Source organism: Cuculus canorus, chromosome 6 (assembly GCF_017976375.1).
Source record: "Cuculus canorus isolate bCucCan1 chromosome 6, bCucCan1.pri, whole genome shotgun sequence".
Taxonomy (NCBI): domain Eukaryota; kingdom Metazoa; phylum Chordata; class Aves; order Cuculiformes; family Cuculidae; genus Cuculus; species Cuculus canorus.
The window spans coordinates 27,036,050-27,059,123 of record NC_071406.1 but is presented as its reverse complement, the minus strand read 5'-3'; the positions used below and the strand labels follow the sequence as shown (position 1 = coordinate 27,059,123).

Below are 23,074 nucleotides of genomic sequence, written 5' to 3'. Positions count from 1 at the left end.
TGAAGATCACGCCCACTTTTTGAGTCTAGTAACTCAATTTCCTCATGACTGTGTAAACTAGTGATTATGGGAGGACTGACAAGACAAAACATCAGTGCTAGAAGGGCAGGTCAACTTTGATCAAAACGGTTGGTGAGTTTCTTTAAATGATTAAGGGTTATGCAATTTCCACCAGTCAGAGGTCAGCTGCTCTGAAGCAATAGTCTGTGATGTACCAGCCGTGTGTTAGAACAGTCGTTTGTGTATAGTCTGAGTCTAATGGCAGGACTTCTTGTGATGTTGTAGGATGACTAATATCTAGTGTGTTCCCATGAAATCCTAGTGACTCCAAGTAAGCCGGCTTGTAGTAACTTACAAGTGAGTATAGTGACTCATTTATAGTATCATTGGCCTAAAGACGATGGTACTTTTCTAGTGAATATCAAAATGAGAAAGTAGGATTGCTTTCTGCAGTGGAATTGGAGGAAAAGATTAAGTGACTTATTAAAAATGTGGGGTTTAGTTGCTGTTTTTAAAGAGATAAAGTTATCAATATGGGGAGACTATTTTCTAAGTGTCCTTGCAGCCAGTTAACCTTGATCCTGGTACTAGATATTTTGGGGAGTTAGTTTTTGATGTTTGCGTCTAGTTAGGAGAGGGAAAGAGAAGAGTAACTGTGATGCAGTTTCTTCTCACCATTGCTTGCCAAGGCTTAGCATGCTGTCATCGGGAGCCCTTTTGGTGCACCTTCTTTTGAAGAAGTGTACCTTAGTTTCCAGATATCTATGGATGCATGCATCCTTGTTGGTGTATCTAGAGGAAAACCTATGGTTGCTGACCAGTCTGTTGTAGTGTTTAACGAGAGCAATCTGTTAAAGTGTATAAAATCTGGACCTGCTGACTTCCATTGGAGACTTCTGAATTTCTGTGTGCATTGAGGTATTTGCTTCCCATGATGCTGGTGGGTGTCAGACCTAGGAATTTGTATTATCTAGCTTGTTCTGTTTTGGTGAAGCTGTTCAGGAGAGCTTATAAGATAGTCTCCTGATAGCTAACTGCTTGCAGACAAGGCTACAAAATATGCTACAGGAATCTACTTCCTGGTCTTGGCCATACCAGTCGGGGATATCTCAGACCTACTTTGAGTGCATTCACAGTAAGAGCTGCTGCCCTGAGGTGTTGCCGGGTGGAGTGGGATGGAGATACTAGTATACATGCTTGCATGTAGGTACAGTGTGACACGGCTTTCTCTAGGTGGGCTGTGGGTGAATGAATGCTGAGACTGAGCCAGCTTTTATTAAGCACTAGGTTGCCTGTAATTCTAAACTCTTCATCTCAGCAAGAGGTGAAAGGAACGTGAAGATAACCATCAAGCTGCAAGGGAGGCTTGCAACATCTCTTTGGTACATTGATCTGGTTGCGAACTGGGAAAACTCTAGACAAGCTCAGATTTTTAAAATGGTGGCATGTAGGGGGTCTCTTGAATGCTGCTGTTCAGAGACTAGTGATTGCTTGTGTCCTGTCAACTTTCTGTTGCTTTCTGTGGGTGTCTGAAAGCTGCCTGGCTTTGCATTCTGTTTGTGGCAGTAGGTCTGGACTGTTCTTAGGAAAGGTGATGCAGGGTTAGCTTCAGACTTCGGATCATCATGCTGTATAAGCAATTGGGCTATTGCTCTTGTTTTCCCACTGTACGATCCCTTTTTGTAGAAGCAAGGAACCAACAAGCTAATGGCCTCTGGAGAAAACAAGCTTTTAGTAGGCAGACAGCCTGAAAGATTAAGATCTAGCAAGCTGAACAATAGCAGTAGATGGAGCTTCATGCTATTCCGCATATGTAAAGTGATATGTAAGGTTTGCTTTCCTTTGTTCCTGGGAGTCCACCTCTGTCAGCATGGATTCCTCAAAACACTTTAAATTGTTTTAGACTTTAGACATCTGGCTCTTGAAAGGCAGGTTGTCTTTTCTTTCCTTCTTTGTGTAAAACAAATTTTATGGCTAATCTCTCCCTCAGTCTGATGTACTTCATAGGACTGTGAGAGCAAAATGGCTTCTGAAGATGTGTTTTTAGACAAGAGTGAGGAGGCTTTTCCTTGTCTGGATGTTTCTACGATGTCTGTGTGCAGCTTTAATACTTTTGTATTCAGCTCTAGAAAAGTGTGGTGTGGGTCAATTGGAAAAACAACCTCTTAACTACTAGTTTAGTATTTGCTTGTGTCTACTTTGTTGTGTTTCTTCACAGTAATAAGTACTGTTCTCTTGTCATCTTAAAACTTTTTGATAGAACAAGAATGAGAGGATATTCTTGTCTTGACCACTTGTCAAGCTGTTGCTAAACTGATGACTAAACACTTAGATGAGTAATGCTGCTGCTTCTGGTGTGGGCGTGTACATTGTAATTATATGGGCACACCAGTGTAACCTGTCATTTTTTTTGTCTCCGCCTATCTCCCTCTTCTCTCTTCTTTCAGAGTACTTGAATCCAGAAAACGGAGGGCAGCAGATGTTCTCTATAAGTGACGCTTTTATTAAAGGTAAGGGGAAACTGAATGTTACTGCTGTGTAGTTTTAATATAATGATGAAAACTCCTCAATGCTTCTTTAATAGGGCATTGGCCTTTTAGAAATACTTACTTGACAGCAAATCTGAAATTAATTGTGGCAAAACTGATGTGTAAACTATACTCTTAACTTTTTTGAATGCATTTATAAGCTTAAATTTCTTTCACTTCTCGGATGTCTTCATTCAAAAGCACTCAAAGAAAAGCTGTGCAAGCTAATGAAGATGTGATATAATTAATTGCACTGCTTCTGCAGAGTAGCTTACAGCTTCAACTTTAAATCTTTCTGCGTTTCCTGTCATCATCATCACCACCACCACTACTACTTCTGAAATGAAAGGCTGTTAGATACAGAAAATAGTGCTGAAATAACCTCTAATTTTGGTACTGCAAAACAGAGAACAGTTCTAAGGAGTTTCCACACAATTAGTGATTGTAAGCAGCAGACCCAATCCAAGTGGAGCAGTCTTGTACTGTTGAAACATACTTTCTGTTTCCAAACCCAGAAATGACTGTAGTTTGTACTGATATTTGGGATTTAAAAGATTGTGTTTGGTGGATACAGCCTTCATCAGCATCCTGTTGAGTGTAACTTAGAGATAACTGTTTGAGATGGTTATGTGGATGGAGGTGAGAAGATTTGCTGAGATCTTGTGAAAAGCTTTTGCCACTTTCTTGACAGAAGATCCTTGAGAATTCTGCAGTGTTAAATACTGTGATATAGGCTGGATGAACCAGCCTGCTGGCAGCATCCTCTGCATCTGAGCAGCAAAGAGACAGCGTGTGGGATCAGGGCTGATGTTCAAAAGTCTGACCTATGAATTGGTAGCATAGCATTTCTGTAAAAAACGTTTGGGAGATGCACTAAACATGGCCCATGCCAAGATATTTTTGATATTTATTTTGCAACGTGAATGTAATAGATAGGTCTTTTCATGCCTTATACGTAGATGTCTTCAAAGCAGCAGCTTTTTGTGGATCAAATTAGTGCCTTTGACCAATGTTGTAAGTCTAAAAGGCATTATGATTATATATTATGAATATACACAATATTTTGAATTTGCTGCTTATTTATAGGCAAAACTGATCTATTAAGTGTTTTTTTCCTTCTCTTAACAAACTTCATAACAATTCATGTCCAGAAGAGAGAACTGTCTGCTCTATACAGGTAGTACAAGAATTTTAGTAGCTCACATTTCCTTTGGGCACTCACTGCTGATATACTTGGTACTGTTTGCTGCCTCATGTTATCATGATGTTTAGCTCAAAAGCAGTATTTCAAGAGGCTTAGACTTATGTCTTAGTATAATTCTTTCCTTTTCAAAGTAGCTTTTCACAAAGACACAGGCATTCAACTGTGCCCTTATATTAACAAAGTTTGTTTGTCTCTTACAGAGTCATTATTCAACAGGAGGGTGGAGGAGAAGTCCAAAGAACTCTTTTTCACACCCCTAGGCTGGCACCACAGCAATCTGGATCTGCTGAGAGAAGAGAATGGGGAGAAACAAGCCATGGAAAGGCTGCTGTAAGAAATATGTAGCAAAAAGAAAATTGCATATCTTGAGTAACAATTTCTGAAGCCCCTCTGTTGTACCAGTTCTCAGTGCGACTTGATCTACAGTGGACAGTAGAAGGAGCTAACTTGCGTTAAGAAAACATTTTACATTTTTTCCTCTGCGATCTTTATATATTGAAGTGCAGGACCAGAGCTGACTGTAGAATGTTCTAGGCAGCAGTTCCTTCAGAGAACTTCCTACACTGTAAATGTTAAGAAATATCCTTCTGAAATATGACTTCAACTAATCACTGCTCTATTTTTCTCAAGAGAAATCTATTGGGTCTGCCTTTTTTACAGGTCTGCTAATCACAACCACATGATGGCACTGCTTCAGCAGCTCCTATATAATGAGTCCCTGTCACTGTCCTGGAGGGATATCATTGTACCTGTGGTTTGCCAGGTAGTTCAGACTGTACGACCTGATGTCAAGAACAGAGATGATGACATGGATATCCGCCAGTTTGTCCACATCAAAAAAGTAAGTTTGAAACAGTGGATGTAAGGATGTCCCCTTCCCACCGCCCCCAGCGTGTTAAGTGGTGTAATTGGCCAACACGGCCTGTGGATAAGGTGGGGTTCTAGAAGAAGTTGCACAGAATAAACTTTGCATCCTGTGAAAGGTACTTTAATGCCCTGGAGCCGACCTCTTCTTTCAGGCCGTAGGCTGCAGAAGGTAGCAAAGAGCAACACCTCTGTAATGACTTGCTTCCTTTTTTTGGTTTCTGCTTGTTTTGTGCTTGGATTTTGTGCTGTACTGAAAGCTGGATAAGTAGCTTCCAGGACTCTATGTAGCAATCTGTTGCCCTGTACCTATGCGTTATGGAGGCCTGAGCTCCCATGACAAGTACAATGACTTTTTTTAAGAGGAAAACTTAATTGTTATGGGATAGTGCATCCAGTTCTGCCAGATGGACCAGTGTTGACGTTGTTGAACTTTAGGACTGGAGTTGTGGCAGGCAGAGTTTCTTCTGAGAGGCTGATGTGAAACTAATGTCCAAGGAGCTAGTGTGACCAAGGCTCAGGCATATTTTTCTTTGGCAAAATTTGCCTCGAGAGGTCTCTTTTGTTTGGAAGCCATGTAGGCTATGAGGAGGGCCTTATGGTGCTAGTGTGGCATCTTTTCAGACAGCATCAGTTGTTTCTGCCTTTCCTGAAACTCCAGTTCAAAGAGGAGATATTCAGAGATGAAAGCTCTTTGTAGCTGCCTGCAGTTTTCACGTGCTGATCACAGAACTTTCCTCTGAAACGTGTTATTCAGAAACGTGTTTCATGTTGTTTGTTGCTCCTGTGTTGTGTCATTAGTTGTGACTGTGGGCACACCAGCCATGTGTTTGATGTGTTCAAGTAATAGATAGAGGTTTGTTTGATTTTCTTTTTTTTTTTCCTCTCTCCTTTTAATTCCCATCTCTTTCCTTTCCTTACAACTTATTTGTTATTAGTGGAAGTGGCACGTGCAAAGGTATGTGCTCCCCATGGCTTATAAAGTTACATTCCCTTCTTATCTTCCAGAGTGTACCCAGTTTAACAAATATACATTGCTTGGGAGTGGTGTAGAGATCCTGGAAATTAGTACTTGTTTTCTTATTGTCCATAGTTTGCCAGACTTTAAAGGATTAGAGTATATCTGATCTTTCAGCTCATAATTGAGGGTGTAGCTGAAGCTTTCACGTCAGCTACAACAGGTATTCGATGTATTAGGTTTATTGCATTAGAAGTTATGGGAGTGTATGACAGTTCTAAAAATGTTCTTTGCTTTATTAGATCCCTGGTGGAAAGAAATTTGACTCCATGGTGGTGAATGGATTTGTTTGCACTAAGAATGTTGCACACAAAAAGGTAATGCAGGCTTTAGTAATGAAGTGCTGGCTATCGTGTATGCTGAGGAAGCAAGTGTGCTGTGACTTCCTCTTTGTTGTGAATCTTCTCTTGCCACTCAGGAGGCTTGCAAGCTTTCTTTAGTTTGAGACTGTAAAGAAGAATAGCTTTTAAAACACTTCTTTTCCAAGTTGTTTTGTTTTAACCCAGAGATTCTAGAGGGGGAAGCTTTCCTCATGCGTGTGTAGAAAAACATCTTTCCACCCCTGCCACCTAAGAAGGCACCTAATAATTACCCCAAGTTTTAGCCAGAAAAAGGCATTTGTGGTTCTAATTTATGACAATATAGTAAAGTGATCCTTCAAATAAGGCAGAAGGTCAAAGTAGAAGTGATCTCAATGGAGGGTCCAAAGTGTATCAAGACTTCGGGGTCCTTGGGGGGTTGACTGTAGAAACCTCTAGTGCTGCACCTGTGCTGGATGGTAGATGTGAAATTCCAACAGCTGAGTGTAACACCATCATGAAAAGGAAGAATGTGTAGTTGAATCTGCAATGGGAGCTAGCTGAGAAACCTTTTTGGGGGATTAAAAAAAAACAATAATGAGAAGTCTATCTTTTTTGTGTGTGTATTTTTTCCTTTCCACGTGTTTGTATTTTTGTTTTAACTATTTTTGTCTTTCTTAGATGAACTCTTGCTTAAAAAACCCTAAAATTCTTCTGCTGAAGTGCTCAATCGAGTACCTGTATCGAGAAGAAACAAAGTTTACTTGCATAGACCCTATAGTACTTCAGGTGAGAGCGTGCTTTTGTTTCTGTTTAGTGTTGCCTGAGTGATTCAAACAAAACGATGATCAGCACACATTTCATTTTTGTTTTCAGTGTACAAGGTGAAGTTGAGTGAGTGGGATTGTGTAGGAAAGAGAAAAATTTCTAGCAGCTCGCTAAGAACACTGCTGTAGTAAATACAGTACAAGCTTGTAGTCTTGGGCTGATGAGTTTTGTCATCAGGTTACACGTACTGAGAGTGATCTTCTGATCCTCACAATTAAATGTGGTGTTTTAGAAAACACTTGTTTAATGATAAAGCATATTCAAAGGAACATACTGTTCAGAAGGTCAGAGCTAGATGTGGTTTAACTGTGCAAAGATGTATTGGAAAAATAAGTGTGGGTGAGGGTTAGGCTGCACCCGTATTATTTCTTGTCAGGCGTGAAATGTTGGGACCGTAACTAACCTAATGAAGTGACTAACTACAAAATGTCCCTTTTGAACAGGTGCCTTGCCCCTGTGAGCAGGGAGGTGCCTTACATATGAAAACACTGAAATGAATGGACCTTTTTCTTTAACATACTGCATTCCTGTCTGAGAATCAGTCTTCAGGTGTTTGCCAGGATGCTCATAACAGGGATATTGGTTTGCCCTACTGACCTTGGGCCATAATACTTGTTTATTTGTCTATTTCCTTAACACGCGTTTAAAACTACTTCTGTTTGGTTAGGACAGGATTACAGGTATGAAGGCTTTAGCAATAAAATTTCTGTGCTAGTGAGTTCGATTTCTAGCAAAAGTTTAAATTGAGACCTGTCCTTTATTTGAATGGGGTAGAAGTATCTACTATAGTTTCTAAATATTGGTGTCTGAATGTTGATGTCTGCTTCAGAACATGATCATAACTATTTGTGTATCTGTGTTAAAGTCCTATAGGATAGAAAATACTACAGAAATACTAGTTCAATTGAAAAGGTTGGTTTCCAGCAAAAGCTTTATCTTTGCCGCAGTAGTGTGAATGACTGTATTCTGAGGAGCTGGCTTACTGCTTTTGTAGTTTCTTTCTCTTGCACAGAACATTTAAGCCCTGACTGAGAGCTACAATACCACAATAGAGAATACCTGGCTTGGGAACCTGTATCTCCCCTCTAGCAATGTAGGCCTTCAGTTCTGGTAGAGTTGCTTCTGATAGAGTTGTAGCCCTGCTTTCTCTTTCATTGTGGAGGAGATAGCAAGATATAGCCAGAAGGTGGGCATGGTTACAAGAGCAGTTTTGCAGCATACATTTGGAATCCCACTCCAGAAGTGCTGTCTCCAAGTACAGATTTAGGGACCAGGGCTCTGCATGTAGACTTCAAGAGGCATAGAGCACTGGCATACTCTTTGTGGATGGAAGTGTCTTTGAGTGCCAGCACTCAACTTTAGCCTGTAACTGAAGGTGAAAAATGTAATATTGCAAACAGCTTTGTTTTAGGATGCTCTAATTCTAGCACCACACACGCACGCGTGTGCACACACGTTTCCCTATTTTATAGGAAAGGCCAGTATATAAATGAGAGAATAATATTAAGTATTTAAGCGTGTTTTTTCACATGAGTTTGCAGTAGTTAACTTCCATACTTTGTTCCTGTCTGCAGGAAAGGGAGTTCTTGAAGAACTATGTACAGCGGATAGTTGATGTCAGGCCTAATTTGGTCCTTGTTGAGAAAACTGTGTCCCGAATTGCTCAGGACATGCTCTTAGAGCATGGTATCACTCTGGTCATCAATGTCAAGCCGGTGAGTGCTTCCTATTGGAGCCAGACAGGTCTTGTGGTGGATCTCTGTAACTTCTTGTGGCAAGCTCCCTGGAGAAAGCAAATTGTTGTCTTATTTTCTCCTCCAAGCAAAACTGGGCTCTCTTTCAATGTCACTTCCAAAAAGGCAAGACAGACAAACCTAGAGAGTAACTTTTCCTGGTCTCTTCATAGCTACTGTGCTGTGTTCTTGCTTTTTAGGTCCTTGTGCCCTGGCTTGATTCTAGTTAACTCTGACTCCTACTTGTAGCAAATCCTGCGTGAGTCCTCAGTGATCCCTTGAGAGCTTTTCTGTCTCTGTGGGGCAGGTTACAGACAGCCATACAGACAGTGGCCATGGGAATTGGCTGAGCTCCTGATAGCCAGTGCTGTGCTGACTGCTCTGTACCTCCTGGAACTTTTGAACGGACCCAGATATCTCCAAGATAATCCTACTTCTCACCAGAAATATTTACCCATCTGAGATTGTTTTATATCATGGATGTGTGTTTGTGTGACTGGGTTTAACCCAGAGTTTGTGTCCCAGTTAGAGGTCTCCTGGATTCCACTGGCACATTTTTTTTTTTTTCTTTTAAGAGCAAGCTAAGGATATTAGTGTCCTCTGTGCTGTAGATTCTTACTGTTCTTCCCATTTTTACAGCAAGTGTTAGACCGAGTAAGTCGGATGACCCAGGGAGACCTAGTGATGTCAATGGATCAACTGCTGACCAAACCACGTCTGGGAACCTGTCATAAATTTTATATGCAAGTTTTTCAGTTGCCCAACGGTGAGTAAAGCTTGATGTGTCTTAGCTTGTGTGTGTGAAAGGGTAAATGCTTTTTGATTCTTTACTAGATCTGAGTAAAGTGAGTGCCTTGTGTGATGTGTATTGTACTTCCTGCTCATTTTTCTTGATTTCTGTTACATCTTGGCACCACGGTGAACTGAAGGTGGATAGAAAAGCATGATCTTACTAAGAGGAGACACATTAGATTTTAATTAGGCTGGCTTATTCCTTCCAAACTGTTTTTCTCTTCCCACAACCATGGAGTTTGTCTAGTCCAGCTTCCTGTTCAAAACAGGAAGGATTAATTTCAATACAGGATCAGATTTATTAGGGTGTTGTCAGTCAACTGTTGAAAATATTGCAGAACAGAGATTTTGTATCTTGTCTGGGTAACCTGTTCAGTTGCTTAACCATCCCCAGATTAAAGAATTTTTCTACATAGAACTAAAGAATCATAGAACAGCCTGGATTGGAAGGAACCTTGAAATATCAGCTTGTCCAGCCTTAACACATCCTATTAAAATTTGCCTTGTTGCAATTTGTGCATGCTGCCCCTCATCCAGTCATTGTGCACCTTTGAGAAATCAGGTTCCTTTCTCTCTATAACCCCTTTTAGGCAGTGGAAATCTACAAAGGAAGAAGAAATGATACTTCACAGGTTATCAGTAGTGCTGGCACACATAAATACTCTTAATGCAAATCTTTGTGGAGGTGAAGTCTTTGCATCTCTTACCTTTCCACATCCCCATGCCCTCTTCCAGCCTTTAAATTGCACTCAAGATCATATAGGTTTTTGACTTGTAAGGGTGAGAAAACGTGCCTGGGAGGATAGTATTTCTTTCCCTTCACTGTTGCAGAGACTACAGTAATCTTAGAAGACATCGTTAAGACCACTGTGTTTTATGTCACCATCACCTGGACTTCATGATGACCATTTATATGAAACAGGAGAAGTTCTATAGCAAATACTGGTTTGTTTGCAAAAAGAAGTTATTTCTGTACAGTGATGTGAATTTCTGCAGCTAGATTGTGCTGCCAATGTTGTTATTAGTCACTATTACAGTCTCTTGAGCGTGTGAGATATCTGAGAGCAGCTTAGCTGTAGTTGTAATCCTAACTCCTATGTGTTTGCTTTTTTTTTCTTCTAGATCAGACAAAAACTCTGATGTTCTTTGAAGGGTGTCCTCAGCACCTGGGTTGCACTATCAAGTTGTGTGGTGCTGCAGAGTATGAGCTGGCCCGTGTGAAAGAGATCCTGATCTTCATGGTCTGTGTGGCTTATCATTCCCAGCTGGAAATCTCTTTCCTTATGGATGAGTTTGCCATGCCCCCTACTCTGACCAAAAACACCTCCTTTCATTCTCTTATTGAGGAGCCAGGAGATGAAGATGAACAACAGAGCCTTTTCAATGGTGAGGATTTCAGCACAGTAGTCAGAGACATTGAATTATCCTCTGAAAAGCTGCCAGTAATCTCTGAGTCAGTGTCCCCTGGTGAGGTTGGCTTACTTGAACAAAGAGGTTTATTTGAGAGAGGTGACCAAGAGAGTAGCCATCTGGAAATGGCATCCTCAAAACAGCAAGAGCACCACAAAGTGGAGTCACCATTTCCAGTGTTCAACTCTGTACCTCCTGCGATACCTGAAACATCCCTGCTGCCCCTCCATGGCATGGACCAGCACTTGGTCACTCTGGATAGCCAGACACTAGAGCCTCTTCAACAGGCAGATGATCTGCAAGAGTCCAAGAGTCAGATGAGAGTTTTCAGAGATCCTCTCCAGGATGATACTGGTTTATATGTCACAGAAGAAGTAACCTCTTCTGAGGATCGTCTCAAGACTTACTCTGCAGCATTTAAGCAGGAGTTGAAAGATGTAATTCTCTGTATTTCTCCTGTAATGGTGTTCCGTGAACCATTTCTTTTGACTGAAAAAGGCATGAGGTGCCCTGCCCGGGAATACTTCCCTGAGCAAGTTTATTGGTCTCCTCTCCTCAATAAGGAATACAGGGAGTTGGAGAGCAGAAGGAAGAGACAATTATTGCGGGATCTCTCTGGACTACAAGGGATGAATGGAAGTATCCAAGCCAAGGCTATTCAAATCTTACCTTCTCATGAGTTGGTTAATACTAGAATTGCAGAACATGTAGGTGATAGCCAGAGCTTAGCCAGAATGCTGGCTGACTATCGGGCCAGAGGAGGGAGGATACTACAGAAAAGCACAGATCCCTTTGCCCAAAGTAAGGATGTGTCTAGTGTCCCTGCTGGAAAAACTGGGTGCAGAATTGAAGAGGATGAGAAGGGACTGGCTCAGAATCAATCTTCATGGTCTCATAAGGTAAGATTCAAAGCTATGCTACTGAAAACCCAGGTTACATCAGTCTGTGCTAGTAATACAAAAGGTGTAGTGTCTCATTAAATATTAAACGAGATCTGTGGCTGTTTGTTTTGTTGTGTTTTTTTTTTTTTTTTTTTAATCCGACTGAGTCAGAACTGCAATTTAGATGGCAGTGGTCTGGGCACTTAAAAAAAGTCCGTGTCACTAGGGACTATGTGCATGTAAGAAAGCAGGAGACTGACCACAATTTTTCCTGTGAAGGGAAGAGGTTGTGAGACTAATTTCTGAGAAATGCACAAAGTCAGCCAAGAATTGGTGTATTACATTGCCTGTTTAGCTCAGCTGTATGGAACTGATTTCTGAAAATGAGTACGTGAAGAGGGAGCAAACTTGAAAGAAATTATTTCTGAAACTGATCTTTCTTGCTGTTTGTATTGGTGAATCACCTCTAGATGGCTAAACATCATGGAAACAGCAGTAGCTGTAATTGCATAAAAGTATTTGTATAAGTCTTGCTCATCTGAAGAAATGTGAGAATCTTATAATGAGTGTGGGGCACAGCTCTGAAATATCGAAGCAAAGCAGTATGTGGCTGTAGTAAATGTTTAAAGTTTTGGTAAACTGCCATAAAAGCAACTAATGACAGTGGGATTGAGTGCACCCTCAGCAAGTTTGCTGATGGCACCAAGCTGTGTGGACATGCTGAAGGGAAGGGGTGTCATCCACAGGGACCTGGCTTGGGGGTCAGGGCAATTCCAAGCACAAATACAGTCTGGTTGGAGAATGGATTGAGAATAGCCCTGCCATGAAGGACGTGGGGATGGTGGGTGCTGGTGGATGAGAAGCTCAGCAGGAGCTGGCCATGTGCACTTGCAGCCCGTAAAGGAGCAATATCTGGGCTGCATCAAAAGAAGTGTGACCAGCAGGTTGAGGGGGGTGATTCTTCCCCTCTGCTGTGCTCTGTTGAGACCTCACCGGGAGTACTGTGTTCAGTTCTGGAGTTCTCAGCACAGGAAGCACAGGGATCTGTTTGAGTGAGTCCAGAGGACGCCATGAAAATGATCAGAGGGCTTGAGCACCTCCAGTGTGAGGACAGGCTGAGAGAGTTGGGCTTGTTTGCCCTGGAGAAGAGAGAGATGTGTGGAAGACCTTCTAGCAGCCTTCCAGTACTTTAAAGAGGGCCTACAGGAGAGACGGGGAGGGGCTCTTATCAGGAAGTGCAGTAAAAGTACAAGGAGTAACAGTTTCAAACTGAAAGAGGATAGATTTATGTATTAGGAAGAAATTCTTCATGATGAGGGTGGTGAGGCACTGTGACAGGTTGCCCAGAGAAGTCATGATTGCCCCATCCCTGAAAGTGTTTGAGGCCAAGTTGGATGAGGCTTTGAGCAACCTGATCCAGTGAAAGATGTCCCTGCCCATGGCAAGGGGGCTGGAGTGAGATAATCGTTAAGATCCCTTCCAACCTAGGCCATTCTATGGTTCTCTGAAAAGGATCTTGGAACTTCCTTGAACTGGAAACCGTTTATGAAAAAGGCTATGAACAAGAGTAGTACAAACATTTTGGTTGCTGAGCCTGTCAGCCCTCAAGTTCATGAGAAGTCACTTCTTAATGGGTGCTTAAATGTAAATCTGTGTAGCGTGACAGGCTGTAATCTTACAGGTGTAAGACTAGTCCCTGCTCTGAATCAGACTGGTCGATGCTGTTTTAAATTTATGCAGTGATCAAAGGAAAGTATGTAGTAACTTCATAGTTCTGTAGGGCGTGGAAGGGGAAACGGCTCTGTTCCAGCAGCATCATGGTGATTCTCTTCAAAAAGGACAGAATGTTGGAAGTCTTTCTGTAGCCTGAACGAGTAATTGAAGTATAGTATATTGGCAGAGTTTTAATGGCAAGGTGTCCTGAACTGTACAGTGCTTTGGAGACTCTGGACGTTTGTCGCAGGGCTTTGTGGTTTTTTTTTTCTTTCGTTTCTCTTAGCTTGCTTTCCACAGAAACACGTGTTTGCATTGGTTTCGTTATACATGTTAGTTATGATGTTCTAGAAGCGGCAGTTAGCAATTATACGTGGGACAAGTCTACCTGAAGGTCAGGGATAATGCAAGATTAATGTGTACTAAAGGAGGAAGCAGAGATTAATCTGCTTGCTGAAAATTAAACAGAAAATTAAACTACTAGAGTAGTAAAAGTAAACTACTAGAATAAAATTTTGTCACCAGGAGTTTTGTGTAGATGGAGGCGGCTGTAACCAGTAAATGAGTTGTTTTCTCTCTACCAGGTGGATTGCCTGAGTCCAGTAAACCATCAGAGGCTTTGTGTTCTCTTCAGCAGCTCTTCTGCTCAGTCCAGCAATGCTCCAAGTGCCTGTGTTAGCCCCTGGTATGAAAACTACTCCTATAGAGCTTGTATAAGTTGCTATCTTTTTTCCTAAGTCAAGGTCAGTGCTTGCTAGTGGTATTTCTTTGAGCACTCCTTGATAGGTTGTGCCCATCCCATAACAGGAACTATTGCAAAAAGAGTTTTATCTTGCCTGGTCAGGTGGTTCCAGAGCAGTATCCCATAGGCTTTGTAATCCCCAAGGCATGAATGAGAAAGTCCAGCCTAAAACTGAATGCTTTAGTTAGTCCTTTCATTGCAGAGTAATGTATGTGTGGAGAGGGCACTGCATGCAGTCTTCTGGGGAACAGTTAGTGTATATAAACACAAAAGAATGTCCAAGCCCAAAAATAAGCCTTGAGAGAATCTCAGATTACTGCTAGATTGTATTATTTGAGACTGGCATTTGAGAATATATTGCTATCTTTCCCATGTTATAGTCAATGTTTAGAGCTTTGACTGAATTTCCTGCTGAGGACACTGTAATTCTTTAATTGTGTGCAACTTACGATATGCTTCTACATCTTTTTAACAGGACAGGCCCTGATGTTTCATCATTTAGCTCAGGTGAAAATATAGAGATGGCTTTCTTACAGGGAAAGGTCTAGGGTTCCTGTAAAAGCTTAGGAATGAACCAAAGAAGCTGGTAATAAACTCACTAAAAAGCAACAATGGAGGATGTAAATTACTGGTATTAGAGACGTCTGAATTTTGACATTTAAACTGATACCTACACATTTTAAGTGGCTTGGTCACCTCATGTTCTAAGAAAACAAAAGTTGCTACTAAATCTTCCAGAAGAATAATGTTTTCTTAAGGTTTTTTTCATCTTCTGGATATAGGCTTTTTGTAACTGTTTAAATGTTGTTGTTTGAGGCTTCAACCTGTCATATCTAGACTTTTGTGCCTATGTATTCTTGAACATGATCTTCAAAAGTGCAGTTGAATTGTATTTGACTTTGAAATGTCAAGTTTAAAGTTCTAGTAAGACTCTGATCTCATTCTTAGCAAACTTGACAGCAGGGATCTAGGAAGAGTAGTTGAGGAAAAAAAAAAGCCTTTGAAATTATACAAGGCTCTAAACAAGCCAGCAGCAGATGCACTTCTGTGCACCTAAAAGCTATCGTTCAGCTAACAGAGGCAGCATCCATCCTCTAAAGCTTTTCTTTCTCTGCTTTAGGATTGTGACCATGGAGTTCTATGGTAAGAATGACCTGACTCTAGGGATTTTTCTGGAGCGCTACTGTTTCAGGTGAGGTGAAACTTATTCTAAATCTCATTCTAAAGTAAATGAAAGCTTGATAGCTCAGTCAAGTTGACCTGCTGCCGTTTTTGTAGACTCTATTTCCTGTGCACTTAGGAGAATAGAATGCAAGTCTGCAGGGCCAGTTGTGTCCTAGTAAAGCTTATCACTTAAATTTGTTGCTCCCTTTGCTTTATTATCTTGCTGTAACAAAACAGGAACCGAATTCACTTACTCATTCTCGTTCTTACAAGCAAATGCATCCACTGCTCCTACTTCTTCCCTGTCCCTGTGATTTCCTTTCTTCAAGTGGAAAAGATTATGAACCAAGACTTACAAGCTCGTAAGGACAAATGTGTTCACTTAGCACTTTCTTGTAGCAATTAGGGCTCTAAGGGCCTAGTTAGAGAGTCTGAGTGTGTATTCCAAATGGCTGTTTTTCAAGGCAAGTGGCTGTACCAGTCACAATTTTCTGAGGGTTCTGTTTGAGCTTTCATGCATATTCTGGAAAAAAATTACTCTTTTAGTGTTATCTGAATGTCTAAGAGTAAGGTTTTGTCATATCTGCAGGGTGGCTAATGTAAATGGTCCAGAACACTTTTAGGCCTGACAAAGTACTGTGTAATTTATTTGATCTGACAGAGGTGCAAGTTGTTATGTTTCAGTAATAACCGATACTGCCAGACTCCATACAGAGTCTCAGCAGGCTGTGAAGCTGGATGGGTAGCCTGTGGCTCCTCAAAAGATGTAATTACTCTGTTCTCGCCATTGGCCACTTGCAAAATGCTCTTAATGTTGAACCTTCTTTGGAGGAACAAGTATTTCTCCTTGTGCTGATCAATGAGGAGGAGGAACTTAGCTGCCCACTTTTAAGTTCTTTTTTCTCTCTGCTGACTAGCTAGTGTGTGCTTATGTCTCCAGTCTCCATAGTTTCAGTATTATTTTTTTCATATCAGCAAGGAGGATCTGGGCTTTTATTTAGGCTCTTTCTGTTTTTGAAAGAAATGTCATGGGTTTTTCTGATCAAAAAGTATATATGGCACTATTTTGCTCACCTTTTCATGAGCTGAAACGTTACTGTTTTGAAGGCTCTTTGGCAGATCTTTGTCCTCAGCAGCCTTTGCTCTGGTACACTGCCAAAGTGGTCTTCTAATTTGGTGCCAAGCACTGCCAGATGTTTGATCCATGTTTTGTGAACTGCATGGAATATGTCGGTAGAACATAATTCATTGCAAAAAGGTTGTGATAGCAACTGGTATCGAGTCACTGTTTTTGGGACCTATACAGCCATTCCTGGCAAGGAAGCTTCTCTACATGTTGTTTCTAAATGAGGACAATTCACTGTGCAGAAACAGACTTTGCTAAAGGCTTAGGAAACTTTTACCTTAAATAGTACCGTGATATTAAAAGGCATATTAAATATGTTGAATCAGTTCTTCAGCAGTGCCTACCATAAGATCATCCATCAGTGTTTCCATTTCTCTCTATAAGGCCTTCCTACCAATGTCCCAGCATGTTCTGTGAAACACCAATGGTGCACCACATTCGTCGCTTTGTTCATGGGCAAGGCTGTGTGCAAATTGTGTTAAAAGAGCTGGACTCCCCGGTCCCTGGGTACCAGCACACCATTCTCACTTACTCCTGGTGCAGACTGTGCAAACAGGTAAGGATGCGGACTTAATCATTGCTGTTCGAATTCAGTGTTGCTGTTATGACTGACCTTGTACAGAAAGGCAGCATTTCTGAGAAAGCGCTCATCCTTGGAGCTACGGCTAAACTAGCACAAAACCTGTTACTGATACAGATGTTCTTGCTTGGCTACAAATTCCTTTGTTGGGAAGTGTCAAACGTGGCTCTGAGAGGGTAGGTTTAGGTGGAGTTGATGCATTGTTGGAAACTAATTTCTAACACATTAAAAATGAAGTTGCCCTCCTAGAGGAGAAGTGTGTGGTCCTTTCCCTGCAGTGAATCAGTACGAGCATCAAAAGGATATATGTATGGAGAAGGGCAGACACTAACGCCTACTGGCTTAGTAATTTGCTAAAACCACTTGGTATTCTTTGATCTGTTGTGGACTGGACAGGCATTGCGTCAATGTGATGTCTAGACTTCCTTCAGTAGTCATTAGAAAATAAGTAATATCTTCATTAGAGAAATGATAAATTGCTTTAAAAACACGAGATAATACACATTCTATCTGAAACTAGTCCTGTAATTTAGCTAAGAAAACATTACCAACTAGATACTCATCCCTAGCTAAATATTGTAATATGCAAGAGCCTTCAAAGAGGTGAGAATAAAACTTAATTAAAAAAAGATTCATACAATGCCTGAAAGGCAAAACATCTCAATTATCCGTGTGTATGACTCAGTTCACCTGCTTATGCTGGCTTGAACATGGGTGTTGGATTTCAAGATACCTGGAGGAAATTAATGTAATTACTGAAGGCAAGCCCTGCGCTGCTGTGTATACACCTGTTCTGTAACCTTTTATTTCTATTTGTGCATGTAAACACTAATATGTTTGTGGCTATTAAGTATATCTAAAGCGGTGATGACTCTAAGCTTGTAAGCTCTGCTGAAGCTGAAATACACTGCGGAACAGTACCAATGTGGTTGTAGCTGAAGAATCACCAGGGAGAAAGCATATAATGAAACCACTGCTGCTGACTAGGTTGCTGGAAACTGTCTCTATGCAGAGAAACAGCATCCTGGATATAAGCTTCTGTCAAGGATATGTATGCACTCCCGTAACTTAGCACCTGTCATCATAACTAGCAGTTGTTGTTTATCTTGTTTATCGTAACTATGTGTTGGCCTTAGCTTTGTGTAAATACTGTCTTTGTTGTTTAGTGTGTTCCAGGATCATGGGTGCCTCTGGTACTAGAAATACTAGATTGCTCTCTAGGTTAGCCTGTCCTTTATCTTGGTTGAAGTATAAAATTAAGATATTTGGCTTTCAATTTTTCAGGTGACACCAGTTGTTCCCCTTTCCAATGATTCTTGGTCTATGTCTTTCGCAAAATACCTTGAGTTGAGATTCTATGGGCACCAGTACACTCGAAGGGCCAATGCAGAGCCTTGTGGTCATTCCATTCACCATGACTATCACCAGTATTTTTCCTATAATCAGATGGTGGCATCTTTCAGGTGAGGTCGACTGCTAAAAACATCCTTCTCTCTCTGTAATACTATGCGAAACGTGTAGCTCCTGTAGGGATTCATCAGGTCAATCCTTCACTTTGAGTACAGCAGGGGGTAGCATAACTGCACTATAACCACAACTGCAGGATTGTGTGCTGGCTTGCAGAGGGTATTGTGGGTGCCATCTCTGTCCTGGAAGGGGTGGGCAGTGTTCCTAAGAATGGACGGTTCCTGTTCAAGATGCAGAAGGGAAACACTTTTCTCTGTCTAATCTCAAATTTTTAGAATTTTGTTTTTGCAATAAAATTTACCTAGGAGATAAATGAACAGGGCGTTGTTACTACAAAAAGAAACTAAAGCCCTGAAGATGTTGGCAGTGCCCCTTCTCATATAAGGGCTACAAACCACGAAGTTGTGTAGAATTGATACTATATGGGGAAAGTCTTGTTCATGGCTGTCATATTGCCTTCTCAGCTACTCTCCAATCCGCCTGCTTGAAGTGTGTGTACCACTCCCCAAGATCTATATCAAACGGCAGGCTCCATCAAAAGTTAATATTCTGCAGGATCTCAAGGATTTCTCTCAAAAGTAAGGTTTGCTTTTGAAGCCTTTCTTAGCTCATTTGTATTTTCTACTTTTATTAGCGGACCACAAACCCATTTTTGCTAGTAGAGATAAGACTTGCTAAGTATTCATTATTTAATAGAAAAGTGATGGTTTTAAACACATTTATATGTGTGTTTACTTCTGGGGGAGGGTGATACTGGAATTTTTTGTATTACCTTTACCTGCTCTGTCTGTACTAATCTCTCCCCTTTTAATCTGGTGGCAATTCAGCTTAAATGTAGTCTGTAAAAACCAGGATTCTTCTCTTCTGCATCCCTAAATGATGCAGTGTTTGAGTGACATAGGATGTTTCTGGATGATGTTGTCAAGTAGCCACTGAGAGGTTGACTATCAACTGGTGTCCGAAATGTCAGCCTTTCTTACAAAATGCCTTCTTGAGCATGGCTGAAGTATTTCTAATTCCTCTCTCTAATACTAAAAAAGGATCAGAGGAGGTGGTCCTAGAAGGCTTGATCTGAAAACTGCAGGAATTCCAAAATTCCCTTTTGGAAGATCTGACCAAGTTTAAATCCTGACTTCAGCCCAGAAAACCTGCAAAGGCATTGCTCAAATCATTGTCCAAACAGAACTGTTCATTGTATTAGTCATATGGCAACTTAAGTCTGGTGTGTAAAAAATATTGCCTTCATTATCTACCCAATACGATAACAGCAGACAGTTTGGTACCTTCTTGTAGTCTAAGGTAAACTACCATAAACACAAACGCTTTCTAAATGTAGGAGCAAAAAAGTGAGAGGGGAATGGTGAAAACTGTGTGTTAAATGCAGCCTGCCTGCTGTTCTGCCAGGTGGCAGCATTCCTGTATGGCTGATGTCTCAGTGACCACCTCACTTCAAAACCTGTAGAGCTTTGTTTAAAGCTAAAATAGTTACTCAGTCTGTCTGTCTCTGAGCCCTTCTGGTGGAGATGTAGTTTGCAGTCCCAGATTCTTCCTAGACACAGATGACACAATAGTTCCCCTCTACTGATAATGTGTTTGTGACCTTTGTATTGCTTTCTGACCACTTCCATAACTAAGACTAAGTTGTGAAGAGTAATGTCAGTGTGTGTAACTTCTAGGTTTCTGCTCTACTGATGATTTTTTTTTTCCAGCTTTGCCTGTAAGTTCAGTTGGACTGCCTACTGTGCAGAAAACTGTCATATGTGGTTTGCTGTATTCACAAATGCTAACTTTAAATGCATTCAGACTTCTGTTAAGGAATGTCGAAGATGTTCCACGTAGTCACAGCTCAATTCTTTGCCTTGCTGTTGACAGGGTGTCACAAATGTATCTTGCTGTTGATGATCGTCTTGCTTCTCTGAAAACGGATACTTTCAGTAAAACAAGAGAAGAGAAGATGGAAGACCTCTTTGCCCAAAAGGAGGTAATGGACGACTTCTGCTTTGGCAGGCCATAGGCTGCAAAATGTGTGGGAAAGCCACTTGGATCTAATAATCTCTGATCACAGAACACTGATGGTTTTTCTTCTGCCAGATGGAAGAGGGTGAGTTTCGAAACTGGACTGAGAAAATCCAAGCGAGGCTGCTTTCATCATCATTGGACACACCTCAACAACTGCAATCTGTTTTTGAGTCTCTGATAGCTAAAAAACAAGGACTTTGTGAGATGCTGCAAGCCTGGAATAATAGGTAAGGGGACACACGTTGGAATCCTGAGCAATGCTCATACTGTTTTGGTTATAGAAGGGAAGAGGTTCTTTTGTACTTTCTCTCTCTGTTGTGCAGTAGCCATATAGAGTGTGTTTTGGCAGCTCATACTGAATGTCCTCTACTGGTTAAGATCACAGAGCTGGTTGATTGGAACAAGAAATCATTTCAGGCCAGATAATAATTTGATTATGTTGTAGAGTGGAACTTGCATTTGAGAAGAGAAAACATCATTTGAACAAAACTGGAAGAGAGGGGAAGAGGGGAGGATGGGAAAGCAATTAATTAGGTGAAATATTTCAGAGGTGAAGAAAATATTCTGGTTTTGGCCATTTGAAACATAGCTTAGGCATGTGTTAGCAACCATGTGAATTTGCAGTAGAGACTTGTGAAGGCATGCTTGACTGTATTCTAGTATGGAAAAACTTTGTAACCTTTCACAGCTAATATCTGTAACTTTTTATTAATTTTTCTTTGGTGTTCTTTGTGGTTTTGTTTCAAGATTGCAGGATCTCTTCCAACAAGAGAAAGGGAGAAAACGTCCATCAGTACCACCCAGTCCTGGGAGACTGAGGCAAGGTGAAGAAAGCAAGGTATGAGTAGCAGGCTAAACTTAAACATTTTCTTTCCTGGAGCAACACAACAGTCTTAAGACTGCCCTCAGTTCCCTCAGTAAACTTGTTTTAGTGCGTCATGTAGTTTTCAGCTATAAAAGCTTGAATTGTCTATTAGTATATGTATCTTTTCCCAAAGACATGAACCAAGAGCCATGTTACACAGAAGACAACAAAAGATGAATAGGATTTAATGATTTTCTGTGGTGTAGTGTAAATCTGAATACTGATAGTGGAGAGCTTCACTTGCTAGATGTATGCCTAATAGGAAGGAGGTCACCTTGTTAGATCTATGTTGTTGCCCATCGGGCTTATCCTGTGTGAAAGAGGCAAAAATTATCAGGAAATGCAGAGTGAAGAACACAAGAAGAACTGATAATGAATTTGCAGGTTCCTCTCTGTTCTGTGATGTGTCCAGTGGGAACTGGCTGGGGGGCTGTAGAAATTATTTTGAACTGCTACCTCAGGACTCTGTCTAAGGGCACAGTTGCCACCGTGCTGAACTCCTGTGGGGAGCTGGCGCTCTGAGAAAATGTATGGACTGCAAGGCAGTACAATATACGCATCATACGGAGAGGCTGACCCTGGGTTTGCTTTGCTGCACTTGTACGTGTCCTTTCCACTTAACACATTTTCTAGATGCTAAAATGCACTTTATCTGGCAGCAAGTAAGTTTGTGTAGAGGAAGAATGTAGTTTTTAAAGCAGCTTACAGAGATGATAGCAGACATAAGCATCTTGTGAAGATGAGTTGCTGTTGACTGGTGTTTTCATGTGGCGGCAAATACAGTGACAGCACAGTGGGTGGGAGTGCTCTGTTTTGGTACATCTGCTTTTACAAGTGTTCTCTGGAGGAAGGGATACTGCTGTAAAGAGCTTGGCATCAACACTGGTGTTTTATCTGCCTAGATCAGTAACATGGATGCTTCCCCACGCAATGCTTCTCCAGCACTGCAAAATGGAGAGAAAGGTCTGTTGTTTGTTTGTTTTTCTTAAGCTATCAGAAGAAGCTTGCTGTGTAACCCTTTCCTGATATAACATGGAGGCCTTTGTCAAATGTGATAATTTGGAGACACAATGAAACTCTGTTTTTTCAGATGGGAATAAGTCAGTTTCTGGCTTACTATGGTAAAAAGCAAAGTCTACTGCTAATGTGAAGCTGAGTTTACTAATGATACTGAATTGGCCAGAAGGGGTTTTCCTTTGAACTTCAGTTTAAAAACTTTGAGAGGCTTTCTAAGTAACTGAATAACTACATGGAATTTGGGAAATGCTTCTCGCCTCTTTGAAGTGATTATGGGTGCAGAGACCTTTTACCTGTGAGGCACACTGAAGTGTTTGGGGGAACTGAAGGTGGTGGGCATAAATGCCAGCATCTTCTGGAGGTTATCTACATTGATCTTGTCCATTCCTTTACCCTTTACCTTTAAGGGTGGCCTTACCTGCTTTTTAACTAATAATTTCTTGAAAGTAGACACCGGTGATAACTTGGCCTGAAAGCTAGCAATATCACTTCTGGCAGCCATGATTTCTTCTGTCTTTAACTGTCCTTGTACTCTCAGAGGATCGTTTCCTGACTGCTTTATCAAGTCAGAGTTCCATGGGGTCCACTCATCTTCAGCTGCCTACTCCTCCAGAGGCTATATCAGAGCATGTGACTGGTGCCAGCACGCTGTCTGAACAGGATACAACAAGCAGCTCAGAAGGTATGGTTCAATTCTGGTCTTGCGTACTTTCTCTTACTTCTCTGTGGCAAGTTCATGAGACCCCTTTAGGAAACAGAAAATCTCGTAACTCTGTGGTCTGCAACCTTCCTTCTGAATTTACAGTTTGAAGTTTGATATTGTG

At 41.2% G+C, this 23,074-nt stretch overlaps 1 protein-coding gene across 9 annotated transcripts in view; it reads left to right on the top strand.

Annotated features, from left to right (window-relative positions):
• Positions 1-23,074, top strand: part of PIKFYVE (phosphoinositide kinase, FYVE-type zinc finger containing) — a 67,226-nt gene that overhangs the window by 30,109 nt on the left and 14,043 nt on the right. For all 9 annotated transcript variants that reach the window (XR_008450513.1, XM_054070506.1, XM_054070507.1 and 6 more), the window contains 18 exons: positions 2,448-2,510; positions 3,933-4,062; positions 4,393-4,573; positions 5,857-5,931; positions 6,595-6,702; positions 8,316-8,456; positions 9,114-9,240; positions 10,389-11,575; positions 13,855-13,955; positions 15,133-15,204; positions 16,687-16,858; positions 18,167-18,345; positions 18,814-18,927; positions 20,222-20,330; positions 20,441-20,595; positions 21,116-21,206; positions 22,136-22,196; positions 22,789-22,932. Coding sequence is in view for 8 of the 9 variants with exons in the window: in XM_054070506.1 (XP_053926481.1) it covers positions 2,448-2,510; positions 3,933-4,062; positions 4,393-4,573; positions 5,857-5,931; positions 6,595-6,702; positions 8,316-8,456; positions 9,114-9,240; positions 10,389-11,575; positions 13,855-13,955; positions 15,133-15,204; positions 16,687-16,858; positions 18,167-18,345; positions 18,814-18,927; positions 20,222-20,330; positions 20,441-20,595; positions 21,116-21,206; positions 22,136-22,196; positions 22,789-22,932 (3,210 nt within the window). In the remaining variant the exon portion in view is untranslated. The remainder of the gene's footprint in view (positions 1-2,447; positions 2,511-3,932; positions 4,063-4,392; positions 4,574-5,856; positions 5,932-6,594; positions 6,703-8,315; positions 8,457-9,113; positions 9,241-10,388; positions 11,576-13,854; positions 13,956-15,132; positions 15,205-16,686; positions 16,859-18,166; positions 18,346-18,813; positions 18,928-20,221; positions 20,331-20,440; positions 20,596-21,115; positions 21,207-22,135; positions 22,197-22,788; positions 22,933-23,074) is intronic.